Source organism: Xiphophorus maculatus, chromosome 11 (genome assembly GCF_002775205.1).
Source record: "Xiphophorus maculatus strain JP 163 A chromosome 11, X_maculatus-5.0-male, whole genome shotgun sequence".
Classification (NCBI taxonomy): domain Eukaryota; kingdom Metazoa; phylum Chordata; class Actinopteri; order Cyprinodontiformes; family Poeciliidae; genus Xiphophorus; species Xiphophorus maculatus.
In genome coordinates, this window is record NC_036453.1 from 6,727,886 (window position 1) to 6,750,687 (window position 22,802).

At 36.6% G+C, this 22,802-nt stretch overlaps 2 protein-coding genes across 3 annotated transcripts; one reads left to right on the plus strand and one right to left on the minus strand.

Moving 5' to 3' along the window:
• Positions 1 to 1,798: 1,798 nt before the first annotated feature.
• On the plus strand, positions 1,799 to 10,507 carry LOC102223927 (solute carrier family 22 member 5-like). The gene is made up of 11 exons (XM_014472420.2): positions 1,799 to 2,005; positions 3,469 to 3,651; positions 5,169 to 5,272; positions 6,448 to 6,602; positions 6,682 to 6,853; positions 6,977 to 7,103; positions 7,886 to 7,983; positions 8,811 to 9,025; positions 9,175 to 9,357; positions 9,443 to 9,578; positions 10,434 to 10,507. Exons 1-11 carry the CDS (start codon positions 1,799 to 1,801, stop codon positions 10,501 to 10,503), a joined length of 1,650 nt encoding a protein of 549 aa, XP_014327906.1. The 3' UTR covers positions 10,504 to 10,507.
• LOC102223663 (solute carrier family 22 member 5-like) lies at positions 10,116 to 20,696 on the minus strand. Of its 2 annotated transcripts, none has more exons than XM_014472415.2 (10): positions 19,936 to 20,695; positions 19,257 to 19,360; positions 18,614 to 18,768; positions 18,368 to 18,539; positions 17,042 to 17,168; positions 15,814 to 15,911; positions 13,802 to 14,016; positions 13,527 to 13,709; positions 11,964 to 12,099; positions 10,116 to 10,997 (listed from the first exon to the last, which is right to left on the minus strand). In XM_014472415.2, exons 1-10 carry the CDS (start codon positions 20,365 to 20,367, stop codon positions 10,910 to 10,912), a joined length of 1,710 nt encoding a protein of 569 aa, XP_014327901.1. In that variant the 5' UTR covers positions 20,368 to 20,695; the 3' UTR covers positions 10,116 to 10,909. The 2 variants fall into 2 exon arrangements, 1 of the variants encoding a protein (XP_014327901.1); XR_002753430.1 differs by having other exon boundaries at positions 10,909 to 10,997; positions 13,523 to 13,709; positions 19,936 to 20,696.
• Positions 20,697 to 22,802: the final 2,106 nt, after the last annotated feature.

The window sequence follows — 22,802 nt, forward strand, 5'->3', positions numbered from 1 at the left end:
CAGTCACTGATTATTGGCTATTATTTGCTGTGATGCATTTGAGAACAAACTCAACTCAAACACAAAGATTACAGATAGCACCATAGTGTAGCCATTGTAGCACAATTAAACTGTCAAGATAAGTCATAAAGTAAACTTCCTAATTAAATCTTAAATATACTATTTACTTTTTTATTTTATCTCTGCTGAACACATTCAATGAAATTTTATAATATTGTCATTCTCAATAAATGTCTGCTGAAGTTTTCGATCTGTTACAATTTAACCATTTCAACGCTGTCAGCAGCAGAAACAGCAACATCACACCTATCAGGGAAAACAGAGTAAATTTGCTCTGCATTGCCCCACATGGTGACAATGATATAGTATGACCCAATTAAATATTAGATTCTTGATTAATATGGGTTGTTGCTATGTTGTTGCTATGGTGTTTTAAAATACTGTACAATCTTTTTAACTTTGAGCCTCCTCCCCTCCAAAGCCCTGCCAAAGTTCTTGTTTTGCTGTCATTTGAGTATTTTTTGTGATGAGTAATAACCAATCAATCAATCCAGTTTGCGTAATAAGACATACCAGAACATTACAGAATGTTCTGAAACACTTCTCCAGCAAATTAAAAATCAAAGGTTTTTTAAAAGTATCAGCCTGTACCTTGCTTGTGTCATTTCAATGACTCAAAGGAATGTTTGTCTCTTTTTACAGATGTAGTGCCAATGCTGATTTTTGTGAGCTGCTGCATTCCAATGAATCCCGGCACTTTGGATTCTACAATCCGTATCAATAACTGTAAGCATTTCAGCCTTTGCTGTGATACTCATGTTTATGCTCCAGTGCATGTAATTTTTACCACCTATTCTTGAAATTATTTTGCAAATTGTGGTCATTTTTACTGACTTGATATGATTTGTAATTAAACATCCAGTTGCATATCAGAGCAAAAACTGAGCAGTGAAGTTAAGGGGATTATTTCAGGTGTTGTCGTGTAAAACTGGATGGTGTCAATCTGGAAACTGACACAAGAAAGGTTTTGTCTTAAACACTCTGAAAGGCACTCTGGTAACAATTATTCAGAATTAGAATAAATTGGAACGACTAGAACCTGGATTAATAAGCTCTTGCCAATAATAATATTATAATTCTATAATGTGTGTCGATATCAACTATGTAACGAAGTGTGAAAAGATGCAAGGGTGTGAATACTTTACAGACATATTAAAGTTGTTTCCTCTGTTAGAAAGCTCTATCAGTGTGATAATGTAGCTTTCAGAAAATTTGTCAAAAGTCAAACATGAGGCAGTCGACTTTTCAAACGGGTTTTAATCCGTAGCTTACATGCCCACTGCAAACTTTTTTATTTTTGCTAGAATCTTGGTTTCCAGTTCTGGTAACAGATCCACCCCTACTCTTCTCCTCTTGTCTGCTTCCTGTTGCTCTACATGACTCTTACCTGGATGTTGTCCACCAGTCTCAACTGCAGGTTTTCCAATCGATGTTTTAGGAACTGCCCACTATGCACGTCTGCATCACGTGTTGCCAGATCAGAATAGTCTTTCTCGTTTTAATCGGGACAAAAGGTCTAATCCTTCCCTTCAGAGGCTTGCAGCTCCTTACACTGGATCCTTGTTTGAACTGGTATATCTAGCTATGCATGATTTTACAAGAGCTTGCATGTTCAATTGAACTTCCACACTATTCGTGATATGCACAATTTTTACCTGTCGCCTGCTTGATTATGTAGCATTTAACCTTTGTGGTGAGAACAGACTGGCAGACGGATCAGGAAAAGAATCAGTTAAGAATGAAAGATTATGAGGAGATTGTTGCCTTTTTGGATCAGTGGGGATGTTTTCAAAAAGCCGTCTTTTTGTTGCTCTGTGTGAGCATTATCCCCAATGGATTTGGTGCTTTCAATCTTGTTTTTCTGACTGACGTACCAGATCACCACTGCTTCATACCGGACCTCAATCTCTCAGAGGAGTGGAGGAAAAGCATCATACCAAAAACAGTAAGTCACCTCATCCAGGTTCCTAGAATATACAGTATTTAATTTCAGTGTACTAATTTACTGTACAGTTGCTGTAACAAAAAGTTGCTTGTTCCTTTACAAGTTTCATGTGTTTGTGTTGTTTTAAAGAATAAATGTTTTAGATGAATCGTATGAAAGAAAATTGATCGATAGGTACAAGGAGCAGTTTTCAGGTAATGATTTTATTCAAAAAGGGATAAACGGCACCAAACCAACTTCACCCTATGTGAAAAAGTATTTGTTCCACTTATTAAAATATAAATCTCCTATGTTTAACCTCACCAGCCCTTATTACTCCTACAATCTGTTTGGCTACATGAAGTAGACTAAATTATCTTAACAAATTATTGTAAGGATCCTGGGTTGTTAGGTTGTTTTGTAGTTTGATTTGATTCTAGTTTTGTTATTATTTTTGTTTTAGTTTGGTATTTTGTTTTTATTTTGATAAGATGTGTCGTGTTCCTGTTTTCCTTTAGTTCAGTGTTTCTTAGTGTTTTTAGTTATGTTTATTTCTTGCTTCTAGTCATTCTTAGTTACTCTAGTTTAATTATGTTTCTTTAGTTATTTTTTAGTGTTAGGTTTATTTCCTGTTCACCTGTGCGCTCTCCTTCGTCCCCTGTGCCTTCACTCACACCTGCAACCCGTTAGCTCAGCGTTAGCTTATCAGCCCAGATCTTTTGTTAAGTAATCAACCTCCCCAGTATTTAAGTAAATAAACTAGATACTCCTATTCAGGTAAGTATAAGTAAGTATCCTCTGGTCTAATTCCTTTTCTGATTTGGAAGAACAGGAGTCTAAAAGTCTTTTTCTGGATTTTAAGTTCTAATCCCTGTTCTGGGTTGCTAAATCTGTGTAAGTACTTAAGTGTCTTCTGGACTTCTGGGATACTCTATAAGTATAAATATCTTCTGGACTTTCTAAGTGTGCTCTAATTTTGTAAAAGTAATGAGTACTCCACAGTTTCTAAGTAATAATAAAAACTAAATGTTCTTGTCCTGGAAGAATTTTTTCTGGATTCTAAGTTTGTTCTAATTCCTTTGCTGGGTTGAAATAATAGGAGTCTCTGCATCTAAATAGTGAGTACTCTACAGTTTCTAAAATATAAACTAGCAAGTGACTAATAAACTAGAGTCTCTGGATTCCAAGTTTGTTCTAATTCCTTTTCTGGGTTAAAAATGAGTACTCCGCAGTTTCTAACAAAATAAGATAAAAAAGAGGAAAGGACACATTAGGGCAAATGCAAAATTCAGACAAAACAAAGGGCAAAACAAAGACATGGGTGAAGGTGGTGACATCATGGGGCCATGAAACCACGTTGCTCAGCCTCCCAGCTGAAGTCCGATAAGATGTTGTTATCCTCTGAAGCACTCTGTATTGCCTTGTTGCTGAAAATGTGCTATATAAATAAAATTACCTTTACCTTTTACCTCTGTGTTTCTAAGGTGCTAAATGGAAAACAGGAACTAAACAGATGCAGCAGATACAGACTGGATGTCGTCCAGAATCTCTCCGATCGAGGATTGATTCCTGGCAGAGACATCAACCTCACTGACCTGGAGGAGGAGCGATGTGTGGACGGCTGGAGCTACAGCACAGACATTTACCTGTCCACTGTAGTGACAGAGGTGAATGCAATTTGTTTTCTGTTTTTTGTCTTGTGAATCTGAACTTCAGACAGAGCTTACCTTGGGATCCTATCTTTCTTGTTTGTCATGCTGTGTTCTGTAACATGAACAAGCTTAAGTATCCGACCGTACTGGGCCCTTTCAGTTCTCTCAGTTTGAGATCAGCTATCTGTTATCACAAGCATATTAATCTCAGTATTTATGGAAAGATAATATTCAACCTCAAAATCTACTTCCAAACTAAAGGAGATACAAAATATTGTTCATGCCTTGCCTTCCTTATTGTGTGCTCAAGCAGAGATTGCATAAATAGAAAAGCAAGCAGCAGGAATATTTCACAGGAATACTGAGCTCCTTACTGGATTGCTGAAATTATTTGTCTCTCACTGAAAGGACAGCTGCAGGCAAATGCTGCTTGTAATAATCTGAAATGTAAGAAAACTTAATAAATCTCCAACGTTATTCCATTCCCTTACTGCCAGGCTGCTCTGGGGCAGCTGTGGCTACAGTCCAGTAGCTTCATCAGTCTGTCGATTGTACATGACAGGAAATGACTGATTTCATGTCAAACATTTTTGAGTGTCAAAATAAAACGCTATGTCATTTCATTTATTCCCTTCTTGAGAATTAAAAGGAAAACTACATAACTAAGTTCTTTTTCATAATTACAGACAAGAGTTTAACTGGTGTTGACCAATCAGATATTTGCTTAAATATGAAGGAAAACCTTCAAAATTGATCTTAGCAAAGCAGCTTTTGTACAGCAGATTGAGGAGATAACCTCTCTCGCTCTAATAAAAAATTAAAAAATGTAGCACCTTCTTAAGAGGAAAATATGAATGTAAATGTTTTCACAAGGACATGATGGTAGATTATGATCCACCACTGAAAATAAATAAATAAAAAAACATTTAAATCACTTAAGGTGACAGTTTCAAAATGACAAGTTTCTGATTTAGACAGTTTCTAACTTTATCACCTACAGTTTGAAGCACATTATGTAAAACATTAACCGTAACAACGTCTTAGCTATTTACCAAATGCTTTTATTTGCATGGTCCAAGGTTTATATCATCTGTCCTTCATTTTGTTCTTGTTAATCCCTGGTTGTGTTCATCTATTTATGATGACTACTGGGAAGTTGTGCAAACGCGAAGGGTTAGCGACACACTGATGGTTTTACAAAGTTTATTCTTTCTTAGTTTGAATGTTTCATAGTACGTAGCATAATGATAGTAATGATGTTTCTTAGGATTTCTAAAATACATTTTAAGATATAAACTACATCAGTCTTTTTGTGAAACATTGTTTGTAAATCTGAGTGAACTTTAATGCTTCACTAGAACCTCGTCAGGAAATGAGCAGCAGGGAAAACAAACGTGAATATCATGGGCAACTATCACCACTTCATATTATCCAATAGAGCCAAAGAAATGGGACAAAATATGTGAAGCTTTGCTGAGCAGAGATTATATTATTTGTTCAATGTTGGGATTTAAATAAATTACATCTTTCAGTTTGACTTGGTGTGCAGTGACCAATGGGCGCAGCCGTTTACCACTTCAGTTTTCTTTATTGGAGTTCTTGTTGGGTCCTTCTTCTCGGGACAGCTGTCAGACAGGTAGAGCAACTTTTGTTTTATACTTAAAAGCAGATTTGCATATTCAGTTTAGTGATTGTTTCTGAAATATGTTTTAAAAAGCTTGTTTTAACCTTCACGGTTTCTGACTCTGACAACTAAAACAGTTCAGTGGGTTTAATTACAGTATCTGTCAAAAATATTCATACTTCCTTTTCACATTTTGTCAGATGAAACCCATAAACACATCAGTTTGTTTTTTTGGGATGATATGTGGTTAGACTAATACATAAATTGTGCATACATATTTCACAACAAAAGTAAAAAATATATTTTAAAAAAAGTGTGGTCTGTATCTACTTTACTCCTAAAACATCCAATGTAAAAACCTGCCTTCTATTGCCACCTAAATACTGTATTTACTATTGAATACAGTATTTATTTAAATACAGTATTAAATACAGTATTTGGTAAATACTGTATTTAAAAGTACAGTATTTAATAATGTAAAATGCCACGTATAATACAACTTTGTTAGAGGTCAATGGAATAAAAAAGAATCACAAAGACCAAAAAACACAATGTAGTACAAAGCAGGAGAGATTCTGGTTGGATGAGACCTAAATTTTATGTTTTGGCTGAAATGTTAAATGCTATTTGTAAATAAAAAGTAGCAAGTAAGAAAACGTGAAATAATGGCATTTTTGTTAAGCAATGAGAGTTAGTAGATATGAGACTAAATGCAGAGATGTGTGGTAACTAAGTACTTTTATTCAGTTACATTTAGACTTTGGTCGAACAAGCTTACTTCCAAGAATAGTTTTGCTGTACGGTATTTCTTAGTTTTACTTGAGTAATATAACTCTGAAGTGGCACTACTCTTATTTAACAAAATAAAATCGGCACAATTTACTAGAATAAAAATATTTAAACCAAAGATGTAACAAATAAAGACACTCAGGTGCATTTTATTCTTGTTTGTTCACAAGTTTCATTTTTGGATGTTAATTTTTGTCTGTTGAGACAATTGAAGGTGAAAAACATTCAGTAAACACAATTATCACAGAAGTATTCTGTTCTAACAGATGTAGAAATCACTCACTGCGTTAGGTTAAGATGTTTTATGCTGACAAAAGTATTTGAAAAGTGTTTATTCTGCCTTAATTTTGGCTTGCATTAGGACCTAAGATAAAATATTTCCTTCCTTCTTTCTCTAGGTATGGACGGAAACCTATTCTATTTGCAACAATGGCTGCACAAGCAATATTTACCTTTGCTCAAGTCTTTTCTACCTCATGGACCATGTTTGTCATTCTCCTCTTCTTCAATGGACTGGGACAAATATCCAACTTTGTTGCAGCTTTAGTTCTTGGTACAGAATATAATTTTAACAAACAATTCTCTATATATTCTATCATGTTCCAAATAGTTTTCTTGTGATTGGCTTGTAGGTGCTGAGGTTTTGACTGGTAACGTACGTATCCTTTATTCATCTATGGGCACATGCTTAGGTTTTTCTGTTGGATACATACTGCTTCCTGTTGTCGCTTACTTTTTGAGGGACTGGAAATCTCTCCTCATGGCTCTCTCTCTCCCCTGTCTGGTCTACATCCCCCTCTGGTGGTAGGTTACAAGAAAACTCCATAAAATTGCATAACAAGTTACTTGAAAATCTTGAAAACCATACTGTATTTTAATTAAATTATTTTGTCCAATCCTGTCTGTGGATTGTTGCATTTTGAGCAGGCTTCTCCCAGAGTCTCCTCGATGGCTTCTCTCTCGAGGCAGAGTAAAGGAAGCCGAGGCTGTAATCAGAAAAGCTGCTCGATGGAACAAAGTTCAAACTCCAACGGTCATCTTTGAAACTGACAGTGTAAGTTGCCCTTCAAACTCTAAAACACAGCCTGTGTGGTTCAAATCAGAAATCCTTTCTTTCAACAGTCAAACTTGAAACACAAAACACGTAAGAAAAGGAGGGAACATTGGTATATTGAATGCAGATGTTACATCTAATAAAGAGGTTTACTGAAAACTAAAAACATTCTAAGAGTTCAGTGTTTAACTTTACATGATGTGAAATGAAGATTTCCCAGGCCAAAAAAAAAAAAACTGCTATTCAACAAAGATGCAGCAAACAAAAAATAAAACCTACAAACCTTGACTGGAGGTGAAACAGGAATAGAAAAAAAAATTGTTTCTTTATTTAAAATTTGAATGAAAATAGTTGGAGTTTTGTTTTCCTCTTTTCCAGTTTGTAGCCCCATTATTGGTATTTTGCAATAATTATCAAGTTGTGTAGCATCTAAATGGATGAGTTATGTGAAGTAGTGACGGGGCAAAAATATCTTTTTTTTTTCTTTGACACTTTCTGAAGTTTGAAACTTCTAAAACTAAATCTTGTAACAAAGTCAAGAAATCTACACTGACAAATAAAGTGCTTGATTTTAATTCTAATTCTGTTGACAATTACTTCTAAATTTTGAGCTGAGAGTTTAAAATGAACAATTTCTGATTTTCAACAATTATAAAGCTTTCAGAAATCGAACGTTCAGGATGAAATCTTGCCAAGATGTGTAAACATCATCAGTTTCTGAGAATGTTTACAGAAGCTGAATTTAAAATCTCTTCCATAACTTATGTTTTCTGTCTCCGCAGGTTAACGAGACAAAATCTGACAAGAAACCAAGCAGCGTGTTGGACCTTTTCAGGAACAGCAGCATCAGAATCATAACTGTCATCCTCTGCTTGGTGTAGTGAGTACCATAACTCTCGGACTATAAGGCGCACTTTAAAGCCTTTAATTTGGTCAACAAACGACAGTGCGCCTTTATATTGTTCTGGGGCAAAACAGCGCCCTCTAGTGAAATATTATGGATTACTTCTGGTTGTGCTAACTGGCCTTGAAGTGGTTTTGTGTTTTTCACTGCGCTCAGTCGAAATGTTTTAGTTACATTACATTACGGCTACAGTGTCAGGAGCGGAGTAATGCTGTGCTTTGACTGACTGAGTTATCAGTTTTGTTTCGCTTAATGCGCCTTATAGTCTGGTGCGTTTTATAAATGAAAAAAAAATCGAAAACAGGCAATTCATGGACAGTCCGCGTCATAATCCAGTGGAGCTTATAGTGTTACAATAGACATCTTTATGTTATGGAAAATAATAAATAAACGGTCCTTTACAGACATTTTGTCTTGTTGCTGAAATGTGCAATGCAGGTAAACTACTTGACTTGATCACTATGTTTGAATAATAATAATAATAATAATAATAATAATAATAATAATAATAATAATAATAATAATAATAATAATAATAAATTGGAACCTTTAGGTGAATTTTCCATGTAAAATATTTAAAGGAGGTATTATGTTCTTTCCAGACACATAGTGTCATTTTATAGCCTTTAAATCAAGACTAAAAACCATCTGTTTAAAGCTGTCATTGATTATCAGTAAATGGAACATTTTATTGATTATTTCATAATCCATTACTGTACAATGTGTGTATGATGTAAAGCACTTTGAACTGCTTTGCTGCATAAATGTAATATAAAAATAAATCAAGATTAGCTTTTTCACAGCTTCGCCATGACGACTGGCTACTTCAGCCTGTCGTTTAACTCGGCTCAGCTCCATGCTGACCCCTACATGAGCTGCTTCATCGCTGCAGTAGTGGAGATCCCTGCATACGTATCCAGCTGGATCGCACTCAGATTCCTTCCCCGACGACTTTCTGTCTCTGGGACGTTGATCCTTGGATCTCTGCCGCTGTTCATATTACTACTGGTGCCAGAAGGTAAGCAAAAAGTTGTTTTTGAGGTTATGGTTGTCTAGAGCAGTGTTTAAGAAATGTTTTGTAAAAGTTAGAATTAGTAGTTTCATATTTTGTAGAAACATTCATGCCTAAAATGTGTTTTATTCCACAAACCTATTTACCTGTGTTAGATCTGTTTGGTGTTTCCCTTGCTCTGGAGATGGTGGGTAAATATGCTTTTACTACTGGGGCCTCCCTGATGTTCGCCTACACCACAGAGCTTTACCCAACATCCCTGAGGAACACCGCGACAGGGACAACCACCACAGTTTCCAGGACTGGAAGTTGCATCAGTCCTTTTCTGTTAAGTCTTGGTGAGGAAATGAGAGTTTGAACCCTTAGAAATACCTGAATTGAAAGAATCTATGAGTGCTAACTCTTCTCTCTTGTTCTTTTCAGGTGGATACTTCAGCTTCTTGCCTTATGTAACTATTGGGTCTCTGGGAGCTGTTACTGCCTTTGTTGCTCTTTTGCTTCCAGAGACTTTTAAGCAACCGCTGCCTGAAACCCTTCAACAAATGCCTGAAAGACAAAGGTATGTAGTCAGGGTTTTACCTAATTTAAACTGTTTCTAAATTATTTAGTAAGTATTTAAGAAGCGATGTAACTCTATCAGTTTTGCATGTTACTCTGAAAGGTTCTTTTTATTGAAATATTGATTTTTAAACCAAAATAATACAAAACACAAAGGCAACATTTTCATTTCTTTAGATTCAAAAGTTGACATTACCTTATTATTTGTAGATCTGCCTTTAAACTGCATGACTTTTGTTTATTTCCAACAGTAAACAGTGTTGTGTATTTATCTTTTGGACTTATAAAAAGCTGTGACTTCATCTCAGCTTTAATAAACTGATTCAAAGCAAACCAGACTAACTGCCTTAAACGTAGTTACTTAATGTCAAAAAGAAGAAAAATATGCAAATATCTGGTTTCAACTGGATTTCAGTCAGTTCTTCTACAGCAATACAGTGCAGCATACTGTAACTTAAATTTTCACCATGACAGGGTTTATAATCCTCAAACCAGACTGACAGGCAAGCAGAGGCATAAAGACACACACTGAAAAAAATAACAAAATTGCTTTTTTATTTAGACATTTGTAACTTAACAAATTTGCATCACACGGTCGATAATATGTAATGATGACAATCAACCAGTGGATGGCGCTGGAGCACAAGGTGTGATGTAAAAAACTATTAGCATGCTGCTCCACCTCTAAATGTTGGCTGCAACCTTCACAGAAATATGGGCGTGTGTGTGTGTGTGTGTGTGTGTGTGTGTGTGTGTGTAGGTGTGTGTGGATGTGTGTGTGTGCGTGTGTGGGTGTGTGTGTGTCATTTGATGAATTCATCTTGCTTTTGCTCACTTGTCTTTTTTTTCACCACAGGACCAAATGTCCCTGCATCCAAAAAACTGAAGCCTCAGAACCAGTTGTGTTACCAGGCAGCCCTCTGTGACTGAGTGTTGCTGGTTCAGCTTTAAAATCAGGTTTTTTTTAACACTTCCACTAGTAATTTTTTCTGAATTACATTTGACGTCCCACCTTCCTCAATAGTTTTATTGCTGTTTATGTTAAACGTTTCTGTGTCTTAAAATTTGTGAAGTTAAGGAAACATCATCCTTAGTTCTCCCTGAGTTCATCACTACAACATAGACAGTTGGGTTCTCTATATATAACGAAAGAGAGGAAAAAGGATTTAGAAAGGACTGTTCTTTTGTCTTTTTTAACAAAAGTGTCCAGTGCAACCTCAGAATTAGAGACTCTTTAAGTAAACCCATTGTTTATGTATAGAACAGCAGATTTCCATATCCTGAATCTTTGTTCTTTTGCATCTTTTCTGTGCAGTTTCTACTCCACAGAATTTACAGCTGTCTGGCTAGAGACTTTTCTTCAGCAGCGTTTTCCTCTTCTTTAGTGCTGGTGAGGACGTAACGTCTTTTCTGGCAACATCTGGAAGATAAAATAAATGCACATTTGTTCAGTCAGATTACTGACACTGATATTTAAATAATAATATAGTTAATAATAATAAGTTACAAAAGACCTGCTGGGAAGTTAAATTAGCATTTTGTGAAACTTGTCTATGAAGCTTGAATTGCAATAAAATGGTGGACAATGTAACTTTTTGAGTTTGGCTTTGCTTCACAAACCTCTCAAGCCTTAAGTCATTCCTGGTGCTTCTGCATGTTTCGCTATCACACCTCTTCCTTCCACTTAACTTTCTGGACAAGCTGCTTTTTCATAGCAAAGATTTTTTGTGGCTGATCTGCCAAAGAGGTGTAAAAGTGACACCTCTAACATTGTCAGTTTTTAAGTTCCTTTTCTACATTATGAAACTTTCTGCAGTCTATCCAGACTGACTCAAGTTGTTAGTAGTTTGAATAAATGATTTACTTTCTTCATGCATAGTTTTAGGATGTTTTATACAGAGCAACACAGAGAACTGATCTTTTTGCATTTCTTTCTGTAATAAATATTTTGGTGTTTTTATTTTTGGCCTGCAGAAAAAACACATCAATTAAAAACGACAAGAAACTGCAAAGCATGTCAAAAATGTGACTGGATTCTTCCAAACTCATTTGAGCTTTTTGTTGTTTTGCATTACTACACCACACTGAGAGCACCACATCCTGAGGCATGGATGGGTGTATTTGTTTAAGAATGTTTCAAGTTATATGCAGGAGGAACTGAGTGCTTGTTAAGCAAGTAGAAGCAGTTTTCTTTTTAGTTTCTGCTACACATCCCAACACCTAAAGGTTTTGTGCATGTGAATTTAAAGCTCATACATTTATACACAAAAAGACATTATTTGATCAAATAAATGAATTATTATAGTCAAGAAAAATCTGCTTTTTAAAATTGATTTAGCATCTAAATCAATGTAGAGTCATAGATGTGCAGGAATTTGTTTTTTACCCCGGAAAGCTTTGCATTTGGCTGATGGTGTCAGGGAGAGGCATCCCAAAGCTCTCAGGGAGAAGCAGACTCAGCAGACCAGTCAAAGCTGTGAGGCTTCCCACTACGATGTACGGCAGGGACACAGAGTAGGTTCCTGTTTTGTAACATCAGAGAGAATATTTGAATATTTTAAAACTAATGTAAAACAGCATATCTCTACAAATATAATCTGTGTCAGTTCAGGTATGTGTTTATTTCTGGCAGGGCCTTTTTTTAAACTAAATGTGTCATTTTTTCTGACTGGTTGCAAAGAAACTCAGACAAAACAGACCAAAAATGTGTCAGATTTTATTTACAAACCCAGCCAGCCTGGAGGTTTGAATGAAACAGTTACATATCTGATTAAAAGTAACTGTGTTATGAAGGGATGAAGCTGAACTCCAGCTTTAATGTTTAAGTTGAAGCAGCTCAGCCTCAGACACCTTCTGCTGGTGCGAGCCTCATCATTTGTCTGATTAGTTACAGCTGTGAGCCTGATAAGTTTGTAAAAATTCAGAGGAAAACTGCAGAAGAAGAAAGTCACTGAACAAACACAGCCTTCTGAATGAAACCATGTTATTAAAACAGCAGATTTAGTTTTCCACCCAATAAACCGCTGCATGAATCTGTTGGAGGACTGAGATGAGAGACGTCTTCCTTTCAGTGAACCAGCAGGTGAGTCAGACATGTGAACGTGTCTTTGAACAAAAGAACCAATGGAGCTTTGAGTATTCTGCTCTTCTTTTCCTGTTTGTCACTTTCTCTACAATCTTATTTAAATTAATGCTAAATATTTGAGCCACATATCTTTGCTTCTGATTGTATTGATACATGTTATTTTAACCAAAAACCTCAATGTACTCTTTTGGGATAACACAAATATTTTCTGATCTAAAGCATGGACAAACAAACAACTGTGATGTTGTCCAACTTTTAGGACCAAACTATTTGATTTGGTGCATTTAAGCTGAAAAACATCTAAAATGTTGACCCTTGATTTATTCCATCCTGTTGTAGTTCTGGCTGCATGTTTAGGGTCTTTTGCCGAATATTTTTATCTTTGATTCCCAGTCGGAATAAATCTGCAGACATCAAGAACAAACAGATTTATTAGTATGAGGAGGCTTGAGGACTGGAGTCTAACTGGAACCGCTCCAGTCACTGCTGGAGGGTACAGTCTGGTTGAACCAGTAAAACCAGTGAGCTGCTGTTCTAAAATCTAATTCTGCTTCTGGCTTGTTCCTTGTTCTTTATGATGTTTGTTCATTAATATTATCTTTAAAAAAACTCTGACACCTTCACAGGACAGCTGGAAATATACTGAGGTATAAATAGGTGAACTCTGTTTCCAATCAAGTAAATTATTAGATTTTATTCAGGATTTAAGATCAAAGTAGGCTGAAGTAGGCTTAAAAACGTGATCAAATATTTTTAAGCCCCATAGTTTTGACCTTCCATAATAAGGCAAAGTTCAAGGCATCTTAACTCAAAGATTAGTTATTTTGTTTTGCTCAAAGGCTCAGGGAATATGATTGTACTTGCGTAAGTAAATGAAGTATGGAGCAACAATGCTGCCAATTCTGGAGGCCGTGGAGCAGGTGCCGACAGCCGTGTTCCTCAGCACAGTGGGGTACAGCTCTGCTGTGTAGGCGTAGACAACGGCAAAGGCAGTGGACACCGCAAACTTCCCCAACATCTCAAACGTTATGGACAGAGCAACCAGGTCTGCAGGAGATTAAATATGAAACTGATCAGGGTTAGATATGTAATCCTGACGCAGAAGGCTTAATGTAGATGTACAAGCTGTGATGTCGTACGTCGTGGTATGAACTGTATGATGAATATAAAGAATCCTCCTGCAAAAAGTGCTGAGAAATGGCTGAGTCGTCTGGAGCACCAGCGGAACATAACCCACGACAAAGCGTAGGCTGGGATCTCGATCACAGCAGACAGGAAACAGTTGATGAACGGATTTCCATGGAGGTTCGCCGTGTTCAGGGAAAGAGCGTAGTAGGCGATGGTGAGGGTGTTCCTGTTGGAACCACAAATGATTTAGGTTTTTAACTACAAAATAAAGTAACAATGAAAAATGTCTCTACATTGGGATTTGAAGTATTGTGAGATGTGGCAGGAACTAAGAATTTAGTGAAGAAGGACACAAAGGATGAAAATGTTTAGGAAAGTAAAGTATTAAAAAAGGTTGGAAAAAATCAAAGATGATGGTTGAGGATGAGGATTTGTGTTTTAGCAAGAATTATCAAGAACACTGCAGAAATGTGAGATTTTAGTTATTGTTTTTAAAAGAAAGGTTGGGTTCTGAATGGATCTCAAAGTTGTGGCCCTTTGGGGCCTGGGGTCTTTAAAAAGTGTTAGTATTGCAGGGATTTGTTATTTCTTTGCATGTATGGATTAGTTGTCATTAAATCAATTGGAACCAGCTGATGATAATTGGTAATAACTATGTGAATTATGCTGTAAATATGGATAAATTTCTTGCTTTTTGCACCTGATTTTCTTATTTCCTTTTAACTTGCAACGCATAGCTTAGTTTAAATACTTTTATTGTCTTTGTAGGAGACAATACTTTGGGTAACAAAGTGACTGAGTGTTGAGAACTAGAGTTTATGAATAAATGAAGAATTAACTTACAAAAGCAAAGTTCTACATGTATTTTCCTTATGATTCTCACATTTTAAGAGTAAAAGGGAAACTGTGCACATGAGACTAAATGTAGACCAACAGGTTTGATGGTTATTTATGCTCAAGGTTGGAAAGAGGAAATGGTTTCGAAACAATATGGTGATGGGAGTCTAGCTGTTTCCTCCAGTTATTGTGCAGGATATCGTACCTTTTTGACAATCTGCTTTTTAAGTAACACTTTAACAACCTTCTACATTAGTCGGGCAATCAAATGCATTCCGATAACTAAATGTAGATAAGAACACATTTATCTTCATAAGAGTGAAAGTTCTGGTCATTTAGGTTGCATCGCACAAATGACTTTGTTTACTGCGACCAAAAGATAATTCAACCAAATTAGTCTGACCTGTAACTGAAGGAAAACTATAGCAGCTTTCCTACAGCGAGTCGGTGGATGGGTGCAGAACGTCCAGAAGTACGCCACTGTGTTCATTTATTTAATACAGCCAGAAAAAAAGCTAAGGGACTTTCTAATGTCTATTGAAAGTTGTGTAACTTCTAAAAGTTTGAGTATACTGTACTTATTTAGACTGAAGCAGAGAAACATCTAAAAGTTGCAGGACTGAATTACCTGATAACAGGATGGTGAGGTAATATTGTGAAAGAAGAACACACCACTGAGTCTACTGTCGGTTTATTAAAAGTATGAAACAATGAGTCATTCCAGGATCAGATGTGTGATAATGTGTTATTAGTCAAAACCAGATTTTTATCTTCGCCACAGGCATCAAGACAATTAAATGTGTTTACGTTCAACTGACTGAGGTGTTTGACACTTTAAGAGACAAACTGGTTCTGTGCATGCAAGACTGAATTTCATTTTAATTTTTGTCTGTTTAAAGGAATCATCTCAAACGCCAGTCAAGGGCCGTGTCCTGCAACTTTTAGATGTTTCTCTGTTTCAGCACTTGGCTCCATTATTAGCTCATCAGCAGCTCTGCAGAGGCTGACGGCATGTTAGTGAAGCCATTTAAACATTTAATTCAAGTGTGTAGAACAACGGACACAAATAAAAGTCGCAGGACTTCTGCCTTCAAGGAATACAGTTTGAGATGACGGCTGTAAAGTGTACTAGCTCTGCGTGCGTAGTTGCTAAGCAACATGTCAGCTGAGAAAATGTCAGACTAACCAGACCAGCCACAGCGTGACAGAGAGCCATCGGATGTTTGGAGAGCGAAGAAGGTCACAGATGTTGTGCACCCTCGTCTCTTCAGTCCTGCCTTCATTCTGTCAGAAAACAGGAACAACAAATGTTTAGAAAGTATCAATGACAACATTAATTAAAGTACTTATCGTGACTGATTAGCAGTCTGGGCAACTTTCATACCTCCACTTTCGGCACACCTGCAGTAGTTGCAGGTTGGAGTTTTTACAAGTCTGCCGAAAGTGGCAACGTTTTTCTCACAGCTTGAAGAACCAGAGAAGTGATTCTGCAATATCTTGTTTTTGCATCTTTCTTAAGAACAAAAAGTACTTAGAATATAAATTAACTAATTTTTATCAAACAAACTCTTGGAACCCTGCTGAGGGTCTGCAGTATTTTTATAAGAAGGAAAATGAAGGGCCAGTGTCTGCACAGAGGAAACTATTATTCATTAATTATTCCTTTTTCAAGTTTAGGCACAATGCTGAAACCCAACAGGAAATATTCTCTAAAGGCAAAATTTCTCAGTTACAAAAATAATTTTCTTCTTAACATACAGTGACTAACACACTATGGGTTTGCTTTAAAACATGTAAATAACTGTTGTTGCTGTGGGTTCACCTGCAAACATTTTAAAAATATATAGAAATATTGCAATATTCCAAATTGCAACCTATATCTGACATTTCATTTTTTCCAATTTCCTCACTTTACGACCAAAACATTCATATGTTTTAATTGGATTTTATGTAGTAGACAAACACAAAGTATCATGTGTGAATTAGAAGAAAAAGGAGGCCTGGTTAACTAATTTTAAATATATATTTTTCATAAATTATCTGAAAAGTTGAGCTTGAATTTGCTTTCCTTCCTTCTTCATTAAGACAGATTATAACCCATATCCAGTCTGAGCTGATGAGTTGGAGAGATAAAGAGTGATGGTTGGTGAGGTGGAAGTAGATTGTAACCCAGTCCAGCCTGGGTTACAATTTATTCACTTTGAGTGAATAAAGTAACATGTGGCTGTAACTGGACAAAATGTTTGCAGCACTGTATATATGGGAATGCAAAGGAAGTGGCACAGAAGCCAAATATTACAGCTTACCTGCAAAATGTAGCAGGATTTGGCAAGGTCCAGAGGGATTCAACTCTAAAGCTATTTGGTTGTGAAGTTCACATAATGAAGATGATGGTGGGTGTTTAATGCTCTGACCTTTAGAGGTCTAAAGATGACGGGTGGAGATTCAATCCTGTTCATCTTGGCAGCGTTCCGGATGATGACCTCGGCTTCCTCGACTCTACCCTGGGAAAGCAACCAGCGAGGAGACTCTGGGATGAACCTGACTCGTTTTGCAACGTTGTGGACAGAAGGAGAGAGAAAATGAAGACTTCAGTAATGATGCAAAGCTGTTATGGTAGGTGATCTGATTGAGTTTTGCACAGTCATAAATGCACACTCTTATTAAAAGCATTTTTATCAAAACAGAATCAAAACAAGGAAATTAGAAGTTTGTGAATCAGGAAGAAATATTACAAAAGGAATCAAACCTGATAAAGTTTTGTTTCACATTTTCTGTACCTATACTAATGTAAATCCATGACATTATTTCTGCATTTTTTTTCTGTGCATACGAGTCATATAAGTTATCAGAAAAGTCATTTGAATTTATAATATGAAGCATCATCTACAAACACTAGCAGAAAACAACCAGTCATGTTTCTGTTCCAAGCAGCTATTTTAACCTTTGAATAATAGAAAATACATTTAATATTTTTCAAATTACTGCACCTTTGTATTTGCATTTGTTGAGGTGACTGAGCTAATCTGTTAGGTTTTTATGAATGATGAAGTTCCACATCACAGTAAAAGTATTTGATGTTTATGCTGCACTTTTGCTCATCACTGATGGTTTAAACATGTTTAATTTAATCAATAAATGAAATGAAAATCACAGAAGAATAAGACTGTTCATGTGATAAGTCATTAAATATCGTGGCAGAGACGGATGTAAACAGTTACATGAAAGATATTCATAATTCAGCCTTGTAATGAATATGAACAGAGATGGACTAGAAAACGGGAAGCTTCCCATTTAGACTTCATTGTGTGGCATCACTACAACAAATTAATGAAAAATCTATTTTACCAACTTTTCCTCCAACCGTCTGCTACATTTTTTAAACATGACACATCTAGCTTTAGTTGCTGTCCTGTGCCTCCAAATCCTACAAAAAGGTTCTTGTATAGTTTCTACCATAAAAGTTTGGTAAAAAAGTTGCCAACCTGGTTTTTAATGGCCTGTCATTCAGAGGTTACAACAGAAAAAAGCTTTTGTTAAACAAGCAGCTGCACCACCAGTAGAGCTGGATTGGAGGGAAATCCCTGAAGGCAACCTAGAAATCACATTTTAGGAAAACCTCTCATTTGCTTTTTCTGAGCTGCAACTGCCAAATAACATCCAAGATGGAAAGAAATCTGAAACAAATCTTCCATGGAAAGAAAATCGACTCAAAAACGGCATGCAAACATGATACGTACCAGAAGAGGGGCAAACAAACGCAGCCTGCCAACATGAAGCCCACCTGAAGCATCCGCCAGTCTCTCACAAAGAACGCGAGCAAGGGTAGGAGTGTGTAGCCCACCGCGAAGAAAAGACACACTCCAGCAGTGGAGAAAAATGTTCGGACCTGCGGACCTAAAATTTCTGCTCCTGAACACAAAAATATATCACATTAAATTTAAATGTGTTTGGGGGATTGGTTGGGCACACAGGAATTGACATACCTAGAACAAATGCAACCAAGTAATTGGAAATTTGTTCCACTCCAAGTAGAAAATACAAGACGACAAACATGATCCAGCTTGAAGAAAAAACCTGAATCAGTGTTGTGACTACTTGTAGTCCTATGGTACCAAACATCACCATTTTCCTCCCAAATCTGAAATGAACACAAAGCAGAGAGAAGTTAGTGAAGATTTAGTTACATTCTGTAGCATTAATGTAGTGAAAGCCAAACCCTTTTCTACGTTTTGTTCTGGACACTTAACTACTGAGAAATGATCACTTACTGTAGGAATGGAGTCTGTTGAAGTTTTAAATGATTAGATCTGATTTTATTTGATGGCTAACATTTAGCCGTGACATTTGTAATGCGCCAGCTTGACGGGAGATCTGAAGCTTACTGGAAATGGGACAACACCACAGTAGTACCGAGGCAAACAACATCTTTCTCACCATAAAATGTTTTAAACATTCCAGACTGAATGGCTTCAATTACTTTCTCCACTGCTGACTTGCATGAAGTTTACCTAAATATCTTCTAGATTACGCATTTTAAAAAACTGCATTTTTTAAAATGTATAAAACTGGAACAGTGATTGCCTCGGGCTAAGTTCAGTTCTTGTAAGAAAATATTTAGTCTGCAACCTGTCGGAGAGCTGTCCTGAAACGAAGGAGCCAGCAAGAATGCCACCAAAAAACAAAGAAGAAGTGAGAGGCTTCTTCCAGCTTTCATCACAAACCAGGTTCCACTGTCAAAAATAAACACAAATAAGTTACATTCAGGTTGGTCAATAATTTACAAAAAGGAAGAAACAGTAGCATCACCAAATCAGTTAATGGAGGTAACGGGAACCTTCACCCAATTTTTATGACAACTTTAAGTTCCCTAAAGTACTTTTGGTTTATCCATTTATGGACCAAAAATGTTGGAATTTTTGGTTCTGGATTTGATATCAGGGATATTTACCTTTTTATTATTTTTTAGAACTTGACTTGTTGTCACAGCTGAGTGCAGATATGTTCATTAACAATTTCTATTTTGCGTGTTTGGTCATTTTTATCCTTCACAGAATGGGACTTTTGGGTGTCCATGCTACAGAGTCATTCTCAAACAAAGTAAATTATAATAATTTATTGATTTTAATTATAAATATACTCAAAACTTTGAGTATATTTGAGTAAATTATAAAAATAACTCAAAACTTTCAGCATTGCATAATGGATTTGGTTGTGTTTTGCAGGGGATCTTTATAAACAAAATCTGAAAGTCTTCCTGGATGTGAACCTGGACAAAATCCCCACAGCATCCATTAAATCCACACACCTCGGAGACAATAGTAGATGTATACACGCTGTGGTCAAACTCCCATCCGTCCAGGCAGCTTTCTTTCGGCACGTTGGACAGATTAACGTCCAATCCGGGCAAAAAGCCTCTCTCCGAGTAATTTAATAAATATTCCACTTTGTATCTGGAGCACTTGCTGGGCACCAAAGCGCCGTCCCGGGTCGCATCCTCCTCCAGCGGGATGCTGCTGTTCCTCCAGGCGGCGCTGAGGTTCAGGTGCGCGGGCAGCGCGCAGCGGTGATCCGGCGTGCCGGCCAGAAACACCACAGACAGCGCAGTGAGTCCGTTAGGGATGAAGCTCAGGCAGAGGAGGAAAAACGTCCGCTGCTGGAAAGGTCCCCATTCTCCGAGGAAAGATGTCGCCGCCTCATAGTCAGTGATTTTGCTGGTGTCAGAAGTTGCAGCGGGCATTTCGAGTCCGGCGCATGGATGACTGCGCGCAGGTTGAGGATTTCTCTAGTTTATTTCCTGCTGTGAATCTGTCCAACCCACAACTCGCTGTGACAAGATTTGGAGTGTTTTTTGTTTTGTGCTTCTTTTTCCTCCGAAAACATCTAAGATTCTGATAGGAGTCATTTGTCCTTGATTACTGTGGATCCATAAACTACAATTCCCAATGAAGACAACAAAAAAAGCATTTCATTTGTTGAGTTTTAGAGTTTTGCTTTTTAATCAACATCCAAATTTAACCTAACTAAAGTTTTTTTAGAATTCATCTTCGGAGACAGAAAATCAAATTATCTCCTTTTAATCAGAGATCATTCACTGACTCAGCCCACATGGCTTTTAAAGAATTTGTGACTTTAATAACTCCTCCTTGGTGCAACATGACCTTTTTTTAAACTCTTCCTACTGAGTGGAAGAGTTTTTTGTTTTTTTTTCCACTATAGAAGATTCCATTAAATTAGATTTTATGGTTTATGGAACTGGCTGGGTTAATCTGGTTATCCAGTAATGCAGGCTGTTTCAGATCAGGTGTTTCTACTCTGGGCAGTGGCTGTTTATTCCTCAACATATCTCAACAGCAAATCTAAAACAAACGATTCAAAAATGAGCTTTTCTTCTCTAATCATAGTATCTTTAAAACAGTGTGAGACTTCCATGGCAATGTTGTTTTAAATTAGGATAATCTAGAAAAATGAAGCATCCACAGAACTACTGCTGCCGGTAGACCGTGACGTCTTGATCACCTGGTTTGTAAGATTTACTTAGGATTTGGTTACAAAATAAATATTTTTGTGTAAACAGACCTAAACGAAGTCCCAATGTGTCTTCGTGCTGCTACTTTTCTCTTTTCTTAATGTTTTGCTTTAGAGTATATAAGTGGAGGTGGTTCATCTGAGAACCATCAGGTTTGGAAATACAATTATTTAACTCGGCTCCTATTTTAATCACTTTCTTTTCTCTATTCAAGTTACATTTCTGTCCATTTAATTTCTGTTCTATTTCAAGCAAGTTTTAACTTGCAACTGATAAAAGAAACACACCCAACATCAGTGAATTCACAAACAGACAGGTTGTACAGTGCAATCTTCACAATATCTTTAAGTGAAATAAAAACACAGATAAACATGTACTTTTATTTCAGAAAGAAATGTCAGCATGACATTCTGCTAGAAATCCACTACTGGAGCTTCATTAGTGGTGGGAGTAATGTTACTCTTATTACATTTAGTTTCAGCAACCAGCCACTGGCTTAAAGGTCAACTGTTCTAATGTCATGATAATTATCTGAAGGAGAAAAGAAACATTCATCACAACTACCAGGTCAACTTAAACCTAACAGACCTCAGCCATCATCATGCAAGTTAAAGTTCAATTGCACCTCCAATCACACAATGGGCCAATGGGATAGAAATGTTATTTAGTAAAGGGTTTAATGCCTTTGCACAAAGAGGAGTGTCTTTTAGTTGGATCTAAACAAGAAGACCAAGGAGCCGTGGGTTACATGTTGTGACCCTGAAGAGAAGATACAGTAGGCTTTCAGTCTGAGAGAAATACTGTCAGGCTGCCAAAATAGGTCTGAAGTAAAAGTCTGCTTTATTTTTTTCATGTTTAAAAATGTCTGTAATTTTACCCCCAAAAGGTTTATCATAGTTAGACACATATTTAAACTTTATTTGTCTCCCTCTCTGCTCCTTGTAGATTTTTCTGATGTTCGAGTTGAAGGCCAGCATGTAGCAGCGTGTGGGAAGAGTTGCTGAATGCCACAAGAGCAACAAGTTGGCAGACTATGGCACATTTCTGTCCTTGAGTTTCTTGAGCTTTTAGCACCCTCTGGTGGAAACTAGAGGAAATGTTTCTAATCTGGTGAACGACGAGATTAAAAAACTGGAGACTCTGATGCTGTAAAAGTGTTATAAACTACTGTAGTTTGTAATGCTAATGTTTCTCTTATTTACTTAGCTCACAATGACTTAGCTTCTAATTCCAACTCTATATTTCCATCTATCCTTCTGAATAAAATGAACTGTCCAGCAGCACAACTGAGATATTCTTATTTTAACTACAATTTAAAGAGGTGTAACTAGGAAATGTGTAACAAGTCTGTTGGAATCTGAAGCTCATGGTTGAAAGTCAGTTATGAAGAAAAAATGTCTGCAAATGTAGCTTAGAGGCTGCAAGTAGGGATTAGTGATGGCATTAAGATAATTATCTTTTCTATCAATATGTTTGGGTCTTTTACATTTCAACATGCATTTTTGCATCTACTCAATACTTGAAATTTTATCGAAATATTTCAAAAACAATGTGCATGTTTTAATAATTCAGAAATTCAAACTATTTGCGTTAAACAAGAATATAAATTTAAACATAGAAACTAACGCTGAAGAAAAATGAGCTGC

Coding starts and splice junctions, on each gene's coding strand:
- LOC102223927 (XM_014472420.2), top strand. CDS start 1,799: ATGAAAGATTATGAGGAGATTGTTGCCTTTTTGGATCAGTGGGGATGT. Junction 3,652..5,168: donor TGTCCACTGTAGTGACAGAG/GTGAATGCAATT, acceptor TACATCTTTCAG/TTTGACTTGGTGTGCAGTGA. Junction 6,854..6,976: donor GTCTACATCCCCCTCTGGTG/GTAGGTTACAAG, acceptor CATTTTGAGCAG/GCTTCTCCCAGAGTCTCCTC.
- LOC102223663 (XM_014472415.2), bottom strand. CDS start 20,367: ATGCCCGCTGCAACTTCTGACACCAGCAAAATCACTGACTATGAGGCG. Junction 19,361..19,935: donor CATCTACTATTGTCTCCGAG/GTGTGTGGATTT, acceptor TATTTTTGACAG/TGGAACCTGGTTTGTGATGA. Junction 18,769..19,256: donor TCAGGACAGCTCTCCGACAG/GTTGCAGACTAA, acceptor TGTTCATTTCAG/ATTTGGGAGGAAAATGGTGA.